General features: G+C 40.0%; 2 protein-coding genes across 14 annotated transcripts in view; one reads left to right on the top strand and one right to left on the bottom strand.

The window, feature by feature from the left end:
• osbpl8 (oxysterol binding protein-like 8) overlaps nucleotides 1-5427 on the top strand; it is an 84538-nt gene extending 79111 nt beyond the window's left edge. For 7 of the 13 annotated variants that reach the window (XM_038281879.1, XM_038281880.1, XM_038281886.1 and 4 more), the window contains 10 exons: nucleotides 36-134; nucleotides 226-323; nucleotides 549-554; nucleotides 1104-1193; nucleotides 1281-1417; nucleotides 1508-1693; nucleotides 3101-3254; nucleotides 3818-3920; nucleotides 3997-4102; nucleotides 5048-5427. In XM_038281879.1, the coding sequence (XP_038137807.1) occupies nucleotides 36-134; nucleotides 226-323; nucleotides 549-554; nucleotides 1104-1193; nucleotides 1281-1417; nucleotides 1508-1693; nucleotides 3101-3254; nucleotides 3818-3920; nucleotides 3997-4102; nucleotides 5048-5177 (1109 nt within the window). In that variant the 3' untranslated portion in view covers nucleotides 5178-5427. The remainder of the gene's footprint in view (nucleotides 1-35; nucleotides 135-225; nucleotides 324-548; nucleotides 555-1103; nucleotides 1194-1280; nucleotides 1418-1507; nucleotides 1694-3100; nucleotides 3255-3817; nucleotides 3921-3996; nucleotides 4103-5047) is intronic. The other 6 variants (XM_038281881.1, XM_038281878.1, XM_038281889.1 and 3 more) reach the window with 3 other exon arrangements.
• A 6378-nt stretch (nucleotides 5428-11805) lies between these two features.
• Nucleotides 11806-14352, bottom strand: LOC119781426 (E3 ubiquitin-protein ligase TRIM21-like). Its single transcript, XM_038281895.1, has 2 exons — nucleotides 14261-14352; nucleotides 11806-14092 (listed from the first exon to the last, which is right to left on the bottom strand). Exon 2 carries the CDS (start codon nucleotides 14062-14064, stop codon nucleotides 12451-12453), a length of 1614 nt encoding a protein of 537 aa, XP_038137823.1. The 5' UTR covers nucleotides 14065-14092; nucleotides 14261-14352; the 3' UTR covers nucleotides 11806-12450.
• Nucleotides 14353-15675: the final 1323 nt, after the last annotated feature.

The following is a 15675-nucleotide window of genomic DNA, read 5'->3' as shown; positions in this document are numbered from 1 at the left end:
ACTAACGAGTTTCCACATGATTGTTCATCTTTAAGGGAACTCGCTGTCAGCCATATTAGACGGAGAGGCTCGGCTTACCTTCCTCAACCGAGGGGAGGACTACGTCATGAACATGCCGTACGCTCACTGTAAAGGTTAGAAACTGAAGCTTGAAGCTTTTTTTAGCTTTCTGATTTATTTGTACCGACTGAAACGTGTCTGTTTGCTCTTTTTGATATATAAAAGGTATTCTTTATGGAACTATGACCTTGGAGCTGGGTGGTCAGGTTACCATAGCGTGTGAGAAAACGGGCTACAGCGCTCAGCTAGAGTTCAAACTGAAGGTGAGTCTGAATTTTCCCACCTTAGATTTACGTTGATCATCAAATAGTAGGTCATCTAAATAGAAACACCCTTTGTGTTAAACTAGCGAGCAGAAATGTTTTTTATGTGATGTTTCTGATTGTCTGATGTCCACCATCCTTCCTCTTTGCCCTCCCCAATACAACACCCCATCACCCAACTGCAACTCCCATCATTACCTACTGCTTTATGCTACCATAAACTAGCGACAGGTATTTGAACTGTGGGTCATTATAATAGAAATAGACGCGGTTTGCTGCTTTTATGAAGAAGTAGTTCAGATTACCCTGACTTATTCTTATTAGACGTTTATAAACAGTGAGATTAACCAAAGGGCTTCTCCAGTTAGAAGCAAAAGTAATCAGTTCAGCAAAATAAAAACATGATGAACTAATCTGGTTAAAATTTATAGATTTGAATGATTTTTTTTACATTTGGTTTTAACATCACAAACAAAATAATTTTACGATAGTTTAAATGTATTTAATGTCAGATTAGGAGTGTTAAGAGTCTTTCCATGTGTTGTATGTAGTAGTTTAAAAAGCTTCGAATAAATTAAAAAAAATATATGTGTCGTGTTTTTTTAAATTTTTTTAATGGTAACTAAAATAAGTACGTTTATCATTTTTCTCAATCTATTACTCTTTGGTTTTACTGTCCTGTGGTTGTCCTCCATTCTGCTTCTTGTTCCCAACGCTCCCCCCCTCCCTCGTTTCCTCCTCTACCTCTCCTTCCTCCTGTCGCTTCTCTTTCTCCCTCAGCCGTTCCTGGGCAGCGGCGACTGTGTCAATCAGATCTCTGGGAAGATCAAATTGGGAAAGGAAGTGCTGGCTACTCTAGAGGGACACTGGGTACGATAAAACCACGTTTAGTTTTTCCGTCATCTTCCAACAATTACTGAAAACAGGAAATAGCTGCGTTTGTTTTTTCTCTAACAGGACAGCGAGATCTTCATCAATGACAAGAAGACGGGGATCATGGATACTTTCTGGGACCCCACACCAGAGCTGAGACAGAACCGGCTGATCCGCTACACCGTCCCACCGGAAGAGCAGGGAGAGTTTGAGTCAGAGAGGTGCACCTTGATTTAAACCTTAGCTTTGAAGCACTCCCTGCAGCTTTTGTTGATTACCAAAGCAGCTTTCCATGTTCGGCCCCCATCCAGGCTGTGGCAGCATGTGACCCGAGCCATCAACAGCAAGGACCAGACAGAGGCCACCAACGAGAAGTTCATCCTGGAGGAAGCTCAGAGGAAGGCAGCCCGCGAACGCAAAGTCAAATGCGAGGACTGGGTCCCGGCCTTATTCGAGCAGGACCCCATCAGCGGAGAATGGCATTACAGATATGCCGAGTGAGTGGCTCCTCTCTACACCACCCAGATTTTACAGCTGTGATGCATTTTGAATGTAGCTTTAAAAAAAAAAAGACAATTAAGGCAAGACACAATGAAATAAATAGAACAATTCACTACAAAGGCAATTACTTAAGTACTTTACATCAATTAAACAATTAAATAGATGAAAAACAAAAGCAGTTTAAAGGCAAATTGAATTAATACTTAAAACAAGACGTTGTTACTTAATGCAAGAATCTGTAAAGTTAATCCATTTGCATCTTTGTTCTTTATTGAGAGAGTGAGGTCGCCATCTCCTGGTGGGTGCTGTAACTGCAGTGTTTAATAAAAGTCTGCTGCTTGCTTCTACGGGTCATTAAAAATCTTTAAAAGTCATTACATTATAATTTTTATATTAAGGCCTTAATTGGCATTCAAATTCATAAAATTTGATTATTGTGGCATTTAAACTGCTTTATTTAAAAAAAAAAAAGTTTATAGAAACAATTTTATCAGATATATCTTGATATATTAGCTTCCGGTTGATCGTAAAGCCGTATGTTCGGAAGAGAAGTCCGATGCAGAGAAAAAGCTAGAGAATGGGGAAATGCATATTTCAACAAAAGTGGCTGAAAAACAAGGAATTTTAGGGCGTGACTGCAGCCTGTCGACGGTAATGATGACGAAGGATTTTGCGGTGTATATATGAGAGTCATGGGTACTTGTTGATGGCCTTAAAATTATTTTCTAAGAGAATTAAATAAGAGTTACTCATTCCTGTATAAACCATGTTTGAGATTAATATTAAAAAACATAATTTGATATTCATAGTTTTTATTTGCTTTGATTTGATTGGTATGCTGTTAATAGGTATCTGAAATAGATTTGTAATCTCAATGAGACATACCTGATTCAATAAAGGTTATATGCATATATGCAATGATTAATTAAAAAACCAACCATCCATCCATCAGCCAAATTTTTGTACAATGCCTCTCTCCCAAAGTCTGTCAAAACATTTAAATTTCGGGACTGTATCAGAAGTGTGGAAGTCATGTTTACTTGTAAACATGAAGGCAGCAGCAGCTTAACCGAGGTTTGATGTTCAGACATTAAATACCTCAGAAAAGAAGGAAAGCCTGGTGTCCTCTGCATAAATGAGAATATTAGCTGCAGAAATATTTACATTTTTTGATTAAATAAGAGAAATAGAAAGAAGCCTAAATCCGTCCTTGTGGTACTCCTATAGGAAACCCTAAATAACGTTTTTTTTTATATATATATATATATAACCTTTAGCAAAAGTCTATTAAACGGTTAATATAGACGATCCTGAAGCTTGAATCTAGAGCATAGAAGTTTCTTTTTTAATTTTTTCTTTCTAATCCTATGACCCAACTCTGTCCTGCTCGCTCTGTTCCTCAGCACCAGGCCATGGGATCCGCTCAACGACCTGATTCAGTTCGAGAAAGACGGCTGCATCCAGACCAAGGTCCGACACCGCACCCCTATGGTACGTTCTGGCAGTCTTATTAGTCTGAGTAACCAGGGGCCGCGGAGGGACAATTGCAAGTGTCAGGTAGGTTGTCCTGCTGAGAGAGCATGCCACCGCCTCATCCATCCTTGCCGGCGCACCTCCTCCATTGCCGCTTCATCTCTTTGTGCTGCCGCCATCGTTGCCTGGAGTTATTGTGTCTTTGTTTTTTAAATCTGTTATTTTAAACCGGCTGCTCTTTCATCATCGTTTCATGTCTGCATGACTCATCAAACACTAACCATTATATAGATAAACCATTAACCATTTCCCAGTCACCTCATTCAGTCATCTCTATATTCTCAGCGTTTTCAGACTGGTGCTTTTTTGTGTCTTTGGTAGAAAAATTGCTTGTTTTTCATTAGTTTTCAACTAAAACCTTTATTTTAAGCTAAATTAGCATTAACTTACTTTGGTTGTATTTTTTTTTTACACTGAACTGCCACCGCTTTTAACCCCCACCTGCACAATATTGCCCCCTTTTTTAGGATCAGTTTTCTATCTTTGACCTTTTTTATGTTATCTTTATCTGCTTTTTGCTGACGATGAGCCATGTCTAACCTCTACGCCATATTTGCTCGTGTGTCCATGTTTGAATGGTACATCAGGTGACGGTGCCAAAGAGGAAGCACAAGAGCGACAAGCCCAAGAGCCCAGAAAGTGGCTGCTCTTCACCAGAACCCGATCGCCACGACTCATCAGGCAGCGAGCGTGAGTCAGCCTCTGACTTCAAAACGAAATGGTAACCCCTAACCGCCATAATAACTATCCGTTATTTTTATTACAGGACACAAAAGCAAGCATAACAGTCGGATGAGGAAAAAGGGTGCAGACCTGAGTGAGCTGCAAAGCGCCATCGAGTCGATAAAGCAGACGCAGGAAGACATAAACAGGTGAGGAGGGCGTCGACCGGTCGAATATCACCGCATCCCAATGCCAGTATGGGGGAATTATTGTTGCAATATTATTTGCAAATGTGTTTGCAAATAATATTTGTTTGCAAAGGAGATTTGTACATTTGTACAAATGTGCAAATGTGTAACATAACTTGTGTGTAATCCAATTTATTGAAAATCCACAAATCTGTTTTCAGATCTACAAATGTGTAGCTCAGTCTGTAAACCTAAAGAGACACTTAACTCTGAAGTATTTTTGCTTCAACACCCAACATACAGACATATCATTGTATACAAGTCTTCCAGATGTGTGTAGTATCTGGAAGCTGTCCTGAGCGCAGGCTTGCAGGATCATAGGCTGCTTCTTCCCCCTATGGGTGCATTATTGTTCCAAAAATCGCTTACCCATGGGTTATTTGTAGCCTCAAACGTCCGATCCATCTTGCTGTTAGCAGTCATCTTTCCTTGACACATAACTCTTGTAGCATAAAAAAAAAGGATAGAAGACGCAGCCTGTGAGCCTGCGCTCAGGGCAGCATTCCATTATTACACATAGGAATCGTCTCCCACATTTGCAGATCTCACTCGGCAGAAAAGTTGCAAAAATTACGTATGTAAAGAGAGCCAAGGAGAAACCGCTTGAATTGTAACCAAGGATTTATCTGCATTTCTGGGTGTTGAAGCGAAAACACTTCAGACTTAAGTGTCTCTGTGTGTTTACACATCTACAGATTTGTTGATTGTTTTTACACATTTGCAAATCGGATTACACTCAAGTTATTTTACACATTTGCAGATTCTCGTATAGACGCACAAATCAATTCAGTTTATAATACCACAAAATTGAGATACAAATGACTCTCCATACACATTTTTTGCAAATAATATTGCAACAATAACGCCCTAATATGCCAGCCGTGTTAAAAAGCCGTGTTTCTGCAGGAGCGTCACTCTGCTGCGGAGCCGAACGGCGGGACAGACGGAGAGCAGCTCCTTCCTCCAGCAGCGGGACTACGTCATCATCGCATTCCTCATCCTACTTCAGGTTCTAATCAACTACATTTTCAAGTAGCAGCCATGAGGCCCACTGACTTTCACTCAGACGTGGACATCTAGACATGAAGATGGAGGTTTTTCGACAAGCGGACCTCCAGCCCCCTCCTCCTCTCTGTTTAATAAACCCATATATATATCTATATATATCTGTGTTCTGAAGAGCAGAAGGCTCCACTCAAACAGACGTTTTTTATGGCGTATTTATTCATAAACTTCACCACAGCGAATCTCTGCGAAGATGAGAGATTTCAAAGAGGAGAGGAGCAACGCTTTTTTTTTTTTTTGCCTTGATATTAAAGGCAAGGATGGCAGCCATCTTTTTAGCTGTTGAATTATTTTGGGGTCTTTATTTTCTACTGTTTCACATTTCACATTTTTCACTCAGAAAACGAGGACCACCGCTCAGATTGTAACACACATCCCTTTCATTTTTCATCTTTCCCTCTTTTTTTTCTCCACTATTTTCCTTTCATATTTCCCGTTTACCTGAAATCTGCCCGGAAACAAAAAAACAACAAACAGGATAAACAAAAAGGGAAGGAAAATGGTCCAAACTCTGCAACTGAAATTTTTCTATTATCAGCTCTTCTTGTATTAACTCTGGATTCCACATGTGGAAATAGACAATAAGGAAGGAATAGAAGCTATAGAACTCCTCTTTTGTGTATATTGTAAGTAGCATGTACAAACTGATGTGAGCTATAAAACTGTAGGAGACCGTTTTGTTTTTTTCTTTTTCCCAGGGCACAAACGCGCTGGAAATGCGAGACCTTTGCATTTCTCCGTCCATCATATCGCTTCAGCATGGGGCCAAACTGATGCTCTCGCTAACAAAACAGAAATACATCTTCTTAAAACATGTCAAAGATCACTGCCCTTTTACTGTGCTGTTTTTAACATCATTTATCAGTTGAACAAACCTCAACGACAGCTATAGTACAACTGCCTCGCATCTAAGGTTGTGTTTTTGCTTTGTCGGGGTTTAGGTTTTCCACCGATGTGGCTCTCGTGTCGAACTTGGCGCCGTTGCTCCATTATTGGAACCTATTGATACCGAATCCAGTACTTTTATTAGATCAATTAAATAAACACCATGTCTTTGTTTAGAAAACTCTTTAGCTAAACTGTTAGCCTGATAGCAGCACTACCGATGAGGTTCAGGCTGCTGCAGATAAAGACAACGGATGTTTTTTTCAGGTCAAATTTCGCTTCATAAATGCTGCTATATGTTTTACTTTTTATTTTTAGCGTTACGTTGCACAAACCTCGATTACTCCGCTAATTTGGTCGATGTGGCTCAAATAATCAGACAATAAAACTACAACGGCAAGCAGGAAATGAAAAAAAAAAAGCATCATCTGGGTTTTTAGGTAACAGTTAAGCCCCAAAGTTTTTTTTTTTTTTTTCAGATCCCTGGTAGTTTTATTTTTTGCTTTTTTTTAATTTCTTTTTTTTTCCTTCTGATTGGAAGTTTTGTTTAATTAGGAGACTTTAATTAGCATTCTTACCCAGTGGAAGGCTACCATTAGGGGGTTTGCTGCTTTAATTCAAACAAAGGTTTTTAATTTAGAAAGAATAGGTAAAAAAGGATATAGATTATTTTAGACAGACCTATTCATTCTGTTTTTATACAAAAATAAATTCCCCTTATATAGTGTTTTATTATCTTTTAAAATATCCCCCTCTGGGCTTTAAGGTTATTCCTATTTAAGCGACCAACTAAGATTTCTCCTGTTGGGTGTTTATACGTTTTAGAAATTATAAACGGCATCAAAGTTTATAAATTATCTTGGAAGAGGACAGCTTTGTTTCCTTTTTTAAGGGCCATTTAGGAGAAAAATGGCAGATATCGATGCAAACCTCACTGGAAACAATGTGTGGACTTGGTGTTTCGGTGGGTTTTTCTTATAAATTAAGCTAGCTAAAAATAAAACCGTCACTTTAACGTTAAAACCTGGTGCTCACCACTTTTTAATCTGCTTTGAATGTTCAGTTTCTTATTTAATTTCTTCTTTAACACAACAGTTTTATTTAGTGCTTGAGTTATAAACCAAGCGGCAGGTAACACCGGGAGTTTAACATGTGAACTGGATTGGTGGATAACTAACCTTAAAGCAAATAACTATTTGGTGTGCAGAAATGTTTTAAAAAGTAACGTAAAAAAAAGGCTCCAAGCAGACAAAAACAGCTTTTTTTCACTGCCTGAATGCAGCGGCTTCATTGCACGACCAACAGAGAGCATCAGTCACCATCTGCGGCGCATTTGAGCCTCACAGTGTAACTATTTAACCTAGAATAGACACATTAACGGAGCTCCCCTACAGAGCGCGTAGACCTCGTCTAGCTGTCGCATCTAAATGCATTCCAAATGTACAAAAACTTGCAGCCAAACTCTGTGTGTAGAGTAGAGATCTGTTGGATTCACTGTGTAAACATCCAGGTAGCTCCAGGGCAGCGCACAGACTGTGTGCACATATCGCTCTCCTCTGACTTGTTTGTTAGAAATGTAATCGCCCAGCTCATAAAAGTTCAAGATAAGTTTAGGGGAACAGTTTGCATGTGTTTTGTTTTCCGTCTTCGCCTGTTCTCATGTTAGCCTTGTCGACGTTTACATATCCGATTGCCTCCTCCATCTGCAGACTGTTAAGCGATGGAAGCGTGGAGACCGGTAGCATTTGGTAGGAGCCAGCTGTACCCCTGGAAGTAACCCGGCTGGCCCGAGTGTATACGTACGTGTGTTCCTGTGCATCCTCATTGCCTCGGATGGTAGAATGTGGAGAAATAAGTTTATACCAGTGCCTTCTAGAGTCAGACGTGGGGAAATGTGGAGGTGGAGGGAGGGGAGGAGTGGTGCGGTGGAAGAGAAGAGGTAAGTCAGGCTCGGACTAAAACGGTGTAGCGGGCCGTGGATGTGCCATATGAAGTCTGACTCCACAGGTAGAAGCCCCGCCCAGCTCCTAAAAAGCCACCTCAGTAATTGTGACGCATCATTAGGTTCCTGAACGCTGATCCCTGCCACAGGGGGAAAGAGTTTCCCTCCGTTCTCTCGCACTCCCTCGTTTTCAAACATGGAGGAAAACGACCTTCCTTACTGTACGTTGTTACCGTGTCTGTGAAATACTGTTATATTTATTCCTCTTTTATTTTGTATGTGGGTTTATGTTTTTTCACCTCATAGTTTTAGGTCACTTTTCTTTTCTTATTTAATGTTGGTTTTGTTTTTTCAACGATGGTTTAAAAAAAAAAAAAAAAAACCTTGCTCGTTTTTTACACCATGTTCACACAGAGATGGTCCAAACTGGTTTCGCCCTCAGTCACCCTCACATACGCACATCACACGACTTCTTTTCCTATTCAAGTAATTGAATATATTTACTGTATCTCCATGGAAACTGTAACTTCTTGAAAGTTTATGGTCACATGTAACACAATAAAAACAAAATGTCATACTTCATTCCGTCTCCATTTGGTCAATAAGGTTAAAAAGTGTCAAATTGATGAAATTACAAAGAATGTTCTGTTATTTTTATTTTTTATTTTTTATGGGAAAGTCAAATATAATAAAGACCAAATATAGACTTTACAGTTATTTTTTTTGCTGAGGTTTCTCAGCATCCAATATGCCTGCCATAGCTATAAAGGATGGTTATAGATGCAATAATAGAACATTTCAGATTGCTTTAAAGATCCCGCATAAAGAGTTTGTTAATTTACTATTTTTATAAATATGGCTTTATCACAAATTTAATCTGGTAGATTTATTCAAACTGATTTAATGTTAATTTTGAGTTTAATTTATCTTAGACCCCAATATTGACTGGAAGATCCCCTCATATAGGTAATCTACCAATTACTAAGGCATACTTAACCCTAAAAATAACAATGAATTCTAAATGCTTTTATTCAGATGACCATCTTTAGCTTAGATTAGAACTTATATTAATCTGCTACCCACTGAAGCAGCATATTTGGACAACATTTGGAGAAGTGAGAAGGACAAACATAAAAAATAGATGAAATCTATATAACATTTGTTCATATTTAAGTGATATCTGTTGATTTCTTTATGGATATTGATCATTAAAAGACTTACATTACAATTTTATTTGCATGTAGTTAAAATTACATAAAGTTAGTAGAAATGCGTAACAACTTTAACGCAATATTTTCCAGATTAAGAGTCGCAGGAATTAACAGTAAATCAAAAGCTTCAGCACACATTTCATTGTGCAAAATGTGAATATTAATCTGAACAAAAAGTCTAAAAGGTGTAACATCTCATTTCTTCCAGAGCAGGATTCTTCACAAGGCAAACTATATGTCTCCTCAGCAACAAGCTGCTTTTTTTTTTTTATTTAAGTAAGCAAACTCGCATAAATTAAAATAAACAAATGGAAATTGCTGCTGTGATATCTTAGTCTTAAACTACAGGTGCTGGTCATAAAATTAGAATATCATGAAAAAGTAGATTGATTTCAGTAATTCCATTTAAAAAGTGAAACTTGTATATTATATTCATACATTACATACAAACTCATATATTTCAGATGTTTATTTTGTTTAATTTTGATGATTACAAATGACAACAAATGAAAATCTCAAATTCATCATATCAGAAAATTAGAATATTGTGAAAAGGTTCAAAATTGATGGCCCCTGGTGCCACACTCTAATCAGCTAATTAACTCAAACCACCTGCAAAAGCCTTTAAATGGTCTTTCAGTCTAGTTCTATAGGCTACACAATCATGGGGAAGACTGCTGACTTGACAGTTGTCCAAAAGACGACCATCGACACCTTGCACAAGGAGGGCAAGACACAAAAGGTCATCGCTAAAGAGGCTGGCTGTTCACAGAGCTCAGTGTCCAAGCACATTAATAGAGAGGCGAAGGGAAGGAAAAGATGTGGTCGAAAAAAGTGTACAAGCAAGAGAGATAACCGCACCCTGGAGAGGATTGTGAAACAAAACCCATTCAAAAATGTGGGGGAGATTCACAAAGAGTGGACTGCAGCTGGAGTGAGTGCTTCAAGAACCACCACACACAGACGTATGAAAGACATGGGTTTCTGCTGTCGCATTCCTTGTGTCAAGCCACTCTTGAACCACAGACGGCGTCAGAAGCGTCTTGCCTGGGCTAAAGAGAAACAGGACTGGACTGCTGGTGAGTGGTCCAAAGTCATGTTCTCTGATGAAAGTAAATTTTGCATTTCCTTTGGAAATCAAGGTCCCAGAGTCTGGAGGAAAAGAAGAGAGGCACTTCATCCACGTTGCTTGAAGTCCAGTGTAAAGTTTCCACAGTCAGTGATGGTTTGGGGTGCCATGTCATCTGCTGGTGTTGGTCCATTGTGTTTTCTGAGGTCCAGGGTCAACGCAGCCACATACCAGGAAGTTTTAGAGCACTTCATGCTTCCTGCAGCTGACCAACTTTTTGGAGATGCAGATTTCATTTTCCAACAGGACTTGGCACCTGCACACAGTGCCAAAGCTACCAGTACCTGGTTGAAGGACCATGGTATCCCTGTTCTTAATTGGCCAGCAAACTCTCCTGACCTTAACCCCATAGAAAATCTATGGGGTATTGTGAAGAAGAAGATGCAATACACCAGACCCAACAATTCAGAAGAGCTAAAAGCCACTATTAGAGCAACCTGGGCTATCATAACACCTGAGCAGTGCCACAGACTGATCGACTCCATGCCACGCCGCATTGCTGCAGTAATACAGGCCAAAGGAGGCCCAACTAAATACTGAGTGCTGTACATGCTCATACTTTTCATGTTCATACTTTTCAGTTGGCCAACATTTCTATAAATCCTTTGTTTTTATTGGTCTTCAGTAATATTCTAATTTTCTGATATGATGAATTTGAGATTTTCATTTCTTGTCATTTGTAATCATCAAAATTAAACAAAATAAACATCTGAAATATATGAGTTTGTATGTAATGTATGAATATAATATACAAGTTTCACTTTTTAAATGGAATTACTGAAATCAATCTACTTTTTCATGATATTCTAATTTTATGACCAGCACCTGTATTTCACTTTTTATGATCCCGGTGTGTTTTTATGAGCCCAGACACTTGAAAAGGTTGGGAACCCCTTGTTCTTTCAACATGAGGTCCATAAAGACACAGTTGAGTGGACTAGAGGAACTCTTACAAACTGTGGAGAGTCCTGATCTCAATACATATAGATCTATAGATGGATCATCATTGGGTTGTAGTCAGTAGAGACTGAGAACCAGGCTTAACAAATGTGCTTTTGGATAAACGGTCAGGAAAAACTACTATTAACTCATAGATGTAAATCCCTTTATTGTCTCACAATGGGGAAATGAACTCTTGGGGAGCAGTGGGCTGCCATTGTGTGGCGCCCAGGGAACAGTTTTGGGTTAAGGGTCCTGCTCAGGGACCCAGAGTGCAGGCTCTGGGCATCGAACAGAGTACTTGCAAACTTCTCAGAGCAAAAATGCACTGCTCTAACCACTAGTCCAACCCTCATAAGCATTCCTAGAAGAGGGAAAGCCGTTACAGCTGCAAATGTTGGACCGTCACTGAATGTAACTTAAGTTGATATGCAGGTAAAGGCAGATGAGTGAATATTTTGGTAATAAAATTGATGAATTTGTATTCAAAAATCCAAACTGCCACCAGAGGGCATTAGAGAGCCTTTCTCCAAAGATTAGAGGAAGTTGTAGATTATTCTTTAGCCACAAACTTTCACACAAACCTGTCACTCTGCACTAAGTTTACACATTTATCTTAATATTTATATCAAACTTTACACATCGGAAACTAAATTATTGTTTTGACATTTTCTATTCTCTTAATATATTGTTATATTTAGAAAATATTGAAGTATGCAGTGAAGGTAACAGTAACTGAACTAGATAGATGTGAACAGCAGCAAGTTGGTCAAACTTCATTTGTTCATTTCTATTGTTTGTTTCCTTCGATCAACCATCCCAGCTGTCAGTTTTTCAGCCAAGGACGTTGACAAAGGTTGATAAAGCAGAGCTGCCCTCTCTGTACCTCTCATATAACATTTAAACATTTGATATCAGTCTCTACTCTGTCAAATCTATCCCTACCTTCCTTTATACCATATATAGGTACTATAGTTATTCCACCATCAATGGCAGAACTAGATGTAGAAAATGATAGGAAATTAAGTTCAATCTAAAACAGCCAAATACTTTATTCTCTCTGTTCTTTGCTCCCATTTGAAAGCTATAAAAAAGTCGTCTTCCATCAAATAGATGACATAAGATGGTCTCTGGGGGATCAGTCTATGGTTTGGCTGATGCTGGAGATGATCAGAGGAGCTACGTTTTTGCCGCCATCACTTGAGCAGGGACTGAAGTAAGGATAGAGTTTGTTGCTGAAGTTGCAGTTAGTAAAAGAGAAGATGAGGTGTGCCGCCTCAGCATCAAAAAAAGAAACCAGACCTTCTTCATAATCCACAAATACCCCAACCTTTTGGGGCGGGGAGATCAAAGACAGAGGAACGGAGGGTCCAGTCAGAGCTCTGTAATTGCCGTTTCTTAACCACATGGCCCAGTAGCCATTTTCAGGACAAATGATGTTCTCGCCCTTCCTGTTGATGGACTCTCGGACAACTCCTAATTCCCATTTAGTTTTCCCTTTAACCCAAACCTCGTAGTAAAACTTTCCTGAGGAGAAACTCTGTCCTCCCAAAACTCCAAAGGATGACAGCCTCTCCGGTTTGTCTGGTAGGGGCTGTTCGAAGTCACCGCAGCTCACTCTTTGACCGTCATCGGACAGAACCAGGTAGGGATTTGCAGTATTTGGATCCAGAGTCACGTCCACTCCATACAGGCGGGCTCTCTCAAGTTGAAAACCAGCGCATAGCTTCTCCATCTCTGTGCTGATTGTTTCCAGCTGCGCTGCAGCTGTTCTCACCGTCACGTCGCAGGCGGACTGGACTCTGACCTTGGTCCAGTCCTTGGTGGTAAACGTCGTGTGTTGGGTGTTTTGGAGCAGATGGAAATGCTCTTCTATTTCTGTCATCTCCTTCAGTACAGACCTTTCCCTCATCAGCTTGGAGATTTCCTCCTCCAGCTCTTTTATCAAACCTTCTGCCCGTTTTTCTATCGCTTTCTGCTTCTCTTCAATCACTTCCATGAAAAGATCTAGAATTTTCCTCGCAGACTCAATCAAACTGGAGCAGTTCTCAACGACGGCGGCTGTCACTTCCTCCCGATCGCGCTCGCTGAGCTTCACTGACTTTTTGATCTGCTCCATCTTTTGGAATCTCTGCTGGATCATCTGCTCAACACCTACTCTGTTCTTCTCCAACTCTTTCTTCTTTTCTTTACACTCCTCTGTCAACGCGACCAACCGGTGCTTCTTATGGTCGGACGCTGCACAGCCCTGACACAAACTCATCCGATCAGTCTTGCAGAACAGCTCCAGAGGCTTCTTGTGCTTCTCGCACATCATTGTCTCCACTTTCCTGACTGGATGGATCAGTTTATGTTTTTTCAACGCCACGGTTCTCAAATGAGGCTCCAGGTGAGTCTGGCAATAGCTCGTGGCACACACCAGGCAGGTCTTTAGAGCTTTCTCTTTGGGTTTGGTGCACACGTCACACAGAACCCCTCCTGAGCTGGTATTTACTTGTCCCGACAAGCTCCTGGCATTCCTGAAGTGAGCAGCCATCTCAGATTTAAAGGTGTTGATCCGCAGCGCTGGCCTGGGGTCAAACCTCTCTTTACACAGAGGACACTGCTGTTGCCGGCTGACGCTCCAATGCTTTGTGATGCAGGACTTACAGAAGTTGTGTCCGCACGGTATGGTGACGGGATCCATGAACGCATCCAGACAAATGGAGCACAGGAACTCATCTTCAGACAGAAAGCTGGAAGCAGTTGCCATGTTTACGAATCCCAATCCACAGCGAAACCTGTAAACACCAATAATGACCTTTCATACATTCTTATATTACTTTAAAATGCAAACCTTATCAGCAAATCTATTTTCTTATTTAGGTTGTTAAGACTCCAATCTCCTAGTTGATCATCTAGACAAAGAGCTTGTGTAATTGTTGAGTTTCCTGAGTCGCTCTACTCACCTGCGTTTGTTTTATCAAAGAACAAAGAAGGAATATCACCCAAAGCAGGCAAGTTGCTTTAGTTTTTCCTTAAGGAATGGGATCTATCTATCTTTCCTCCCTTTAAACTCCACCTCTTGTTTACTTTCCTCCACCATACAGGTTTTTGGTGTCATATTGCAGAGGTGATATGAAACCAAACAAGAGGTTCTCTCAACTTTTTATTCTCCAGCAGTTGACGGTGGATGTTAAGGGAAGGACCAAAGCCTGTTAAATGCTGACCAAGTTATGATCACAGATTGTCGGTCTGTGTTCATCCACCTGCTTCCTGAGAGCATTTCCATTCTGGACGAACACCTTAAGTCTAAGTGCTTCTCTTGCACAGAAGTGGTTCCTTCCAGTCAACAGCATTTCCATCAGAGCTAGCTCAGTGCTAGCATAGACCTGATCCTTACTGGACCCAAATGCAGAGATGGAAACTGAAGAGGAATCTTGAATATTTAATCTAGTTTACCATACCATACCATACCATACCAACTTTATTTATGAAGCACTTTATACACCGAACAGGACCAAAGTGCTGTACACAATCATAAAATACAATAAAATTATAAAATAGAGAAAAAAACGAGTGTAAAATACATATTAGTATACAAAAAGAATAAAACAAAGTAAAACGTCTCAAATTGTGTCAAAAGCCAAGGAAAAAAGATGAGTCTTAAGAAGGGACTTAAAAGCAGTAAGAGAAGAGGCCTGTCTTATGCTCAGAGGCAGATCGTTCCACAGCTTAGGAGCTGCCACAGAAAAAGCACGGTCTCCTCTGAGCTTGCATTTTGTCTTTGGGACCCTCAGAAGCAACTGATCAGCTGACCTGAGGGAACGGGAGGGTGTATAAGAATGTAACAGCTCAGACAGATAAGAAGGAGCAAGGCCATTAAGAGTTTTAAAAACAAATAAAAGAATTTTAAAATTAATCCTAAAATGTACTGGCAGCCAGTGTAAGGAAGCTAAAACAGGGGAAATGTGGTCGAATTTTCGTGTACCTGTTAAAAGACGTGCAGCAGCATTTTGAACCCTCTGAAGATGAGAAATATACAAGTCGCTGACCCCTGTATAAAGTGAGTTACAGTAATCCAGCCGTGTTCAAATGGCAACATAAGCTAAAGTCCACAAACAAAATACTGAAATCCAGGAAAACTCACATGAAGGGCAAGAAATGTTGAGGAACCAGAAAAACAGTAACTAAAGAGGGAGAGTATAAATGAGAGACTGAACAAAGACCAGGCTAATCAGCTGATAGGGAGCAGGTGTGGATAGAAGAAGCTAGAAGGGAGCTAGAGGAGAGTGACTCAAGATGGCAACAGAGAGGGCAAAGAGATACATAAGAATTTGCATACAACCAGAAAAGGTTGTATACCTGTAAATAGAACCAAATA

The sequence above is a fragment of the Cyprinodon tularosa genome, unplaced genomic scaffold (assembly GCF_016077235.1).
Source record: "Cyprinodon tularosa strain WSP-4 unplaced genomic scaffold, ASM1607723v1 ctg177, whole genome shotgun sequence".
In the NCBI taxonomy this organism is placed as follows: domain Eukaryota; kingdom Metazoa; phylum Chordata; class Actinopteri; order Cyprinodontiformes; family Cyprinodontidae; genus Cyprinodon; species Cyprinodon tularosa.
Note: the sequence above shows the minus strand (reverse complement) of the source record. Positions and strands in the feature narration are given on the sequence as shown.

Coding starts and splice junctions, on each gene's coding strand:
- LOC119781426 (XM_038281895.1), bottom strand. CDS start 14,064: ATGGCAACTGCTTCCAGCTTTCTGTCTGAAGATGAGTTCCTGTGCTCC.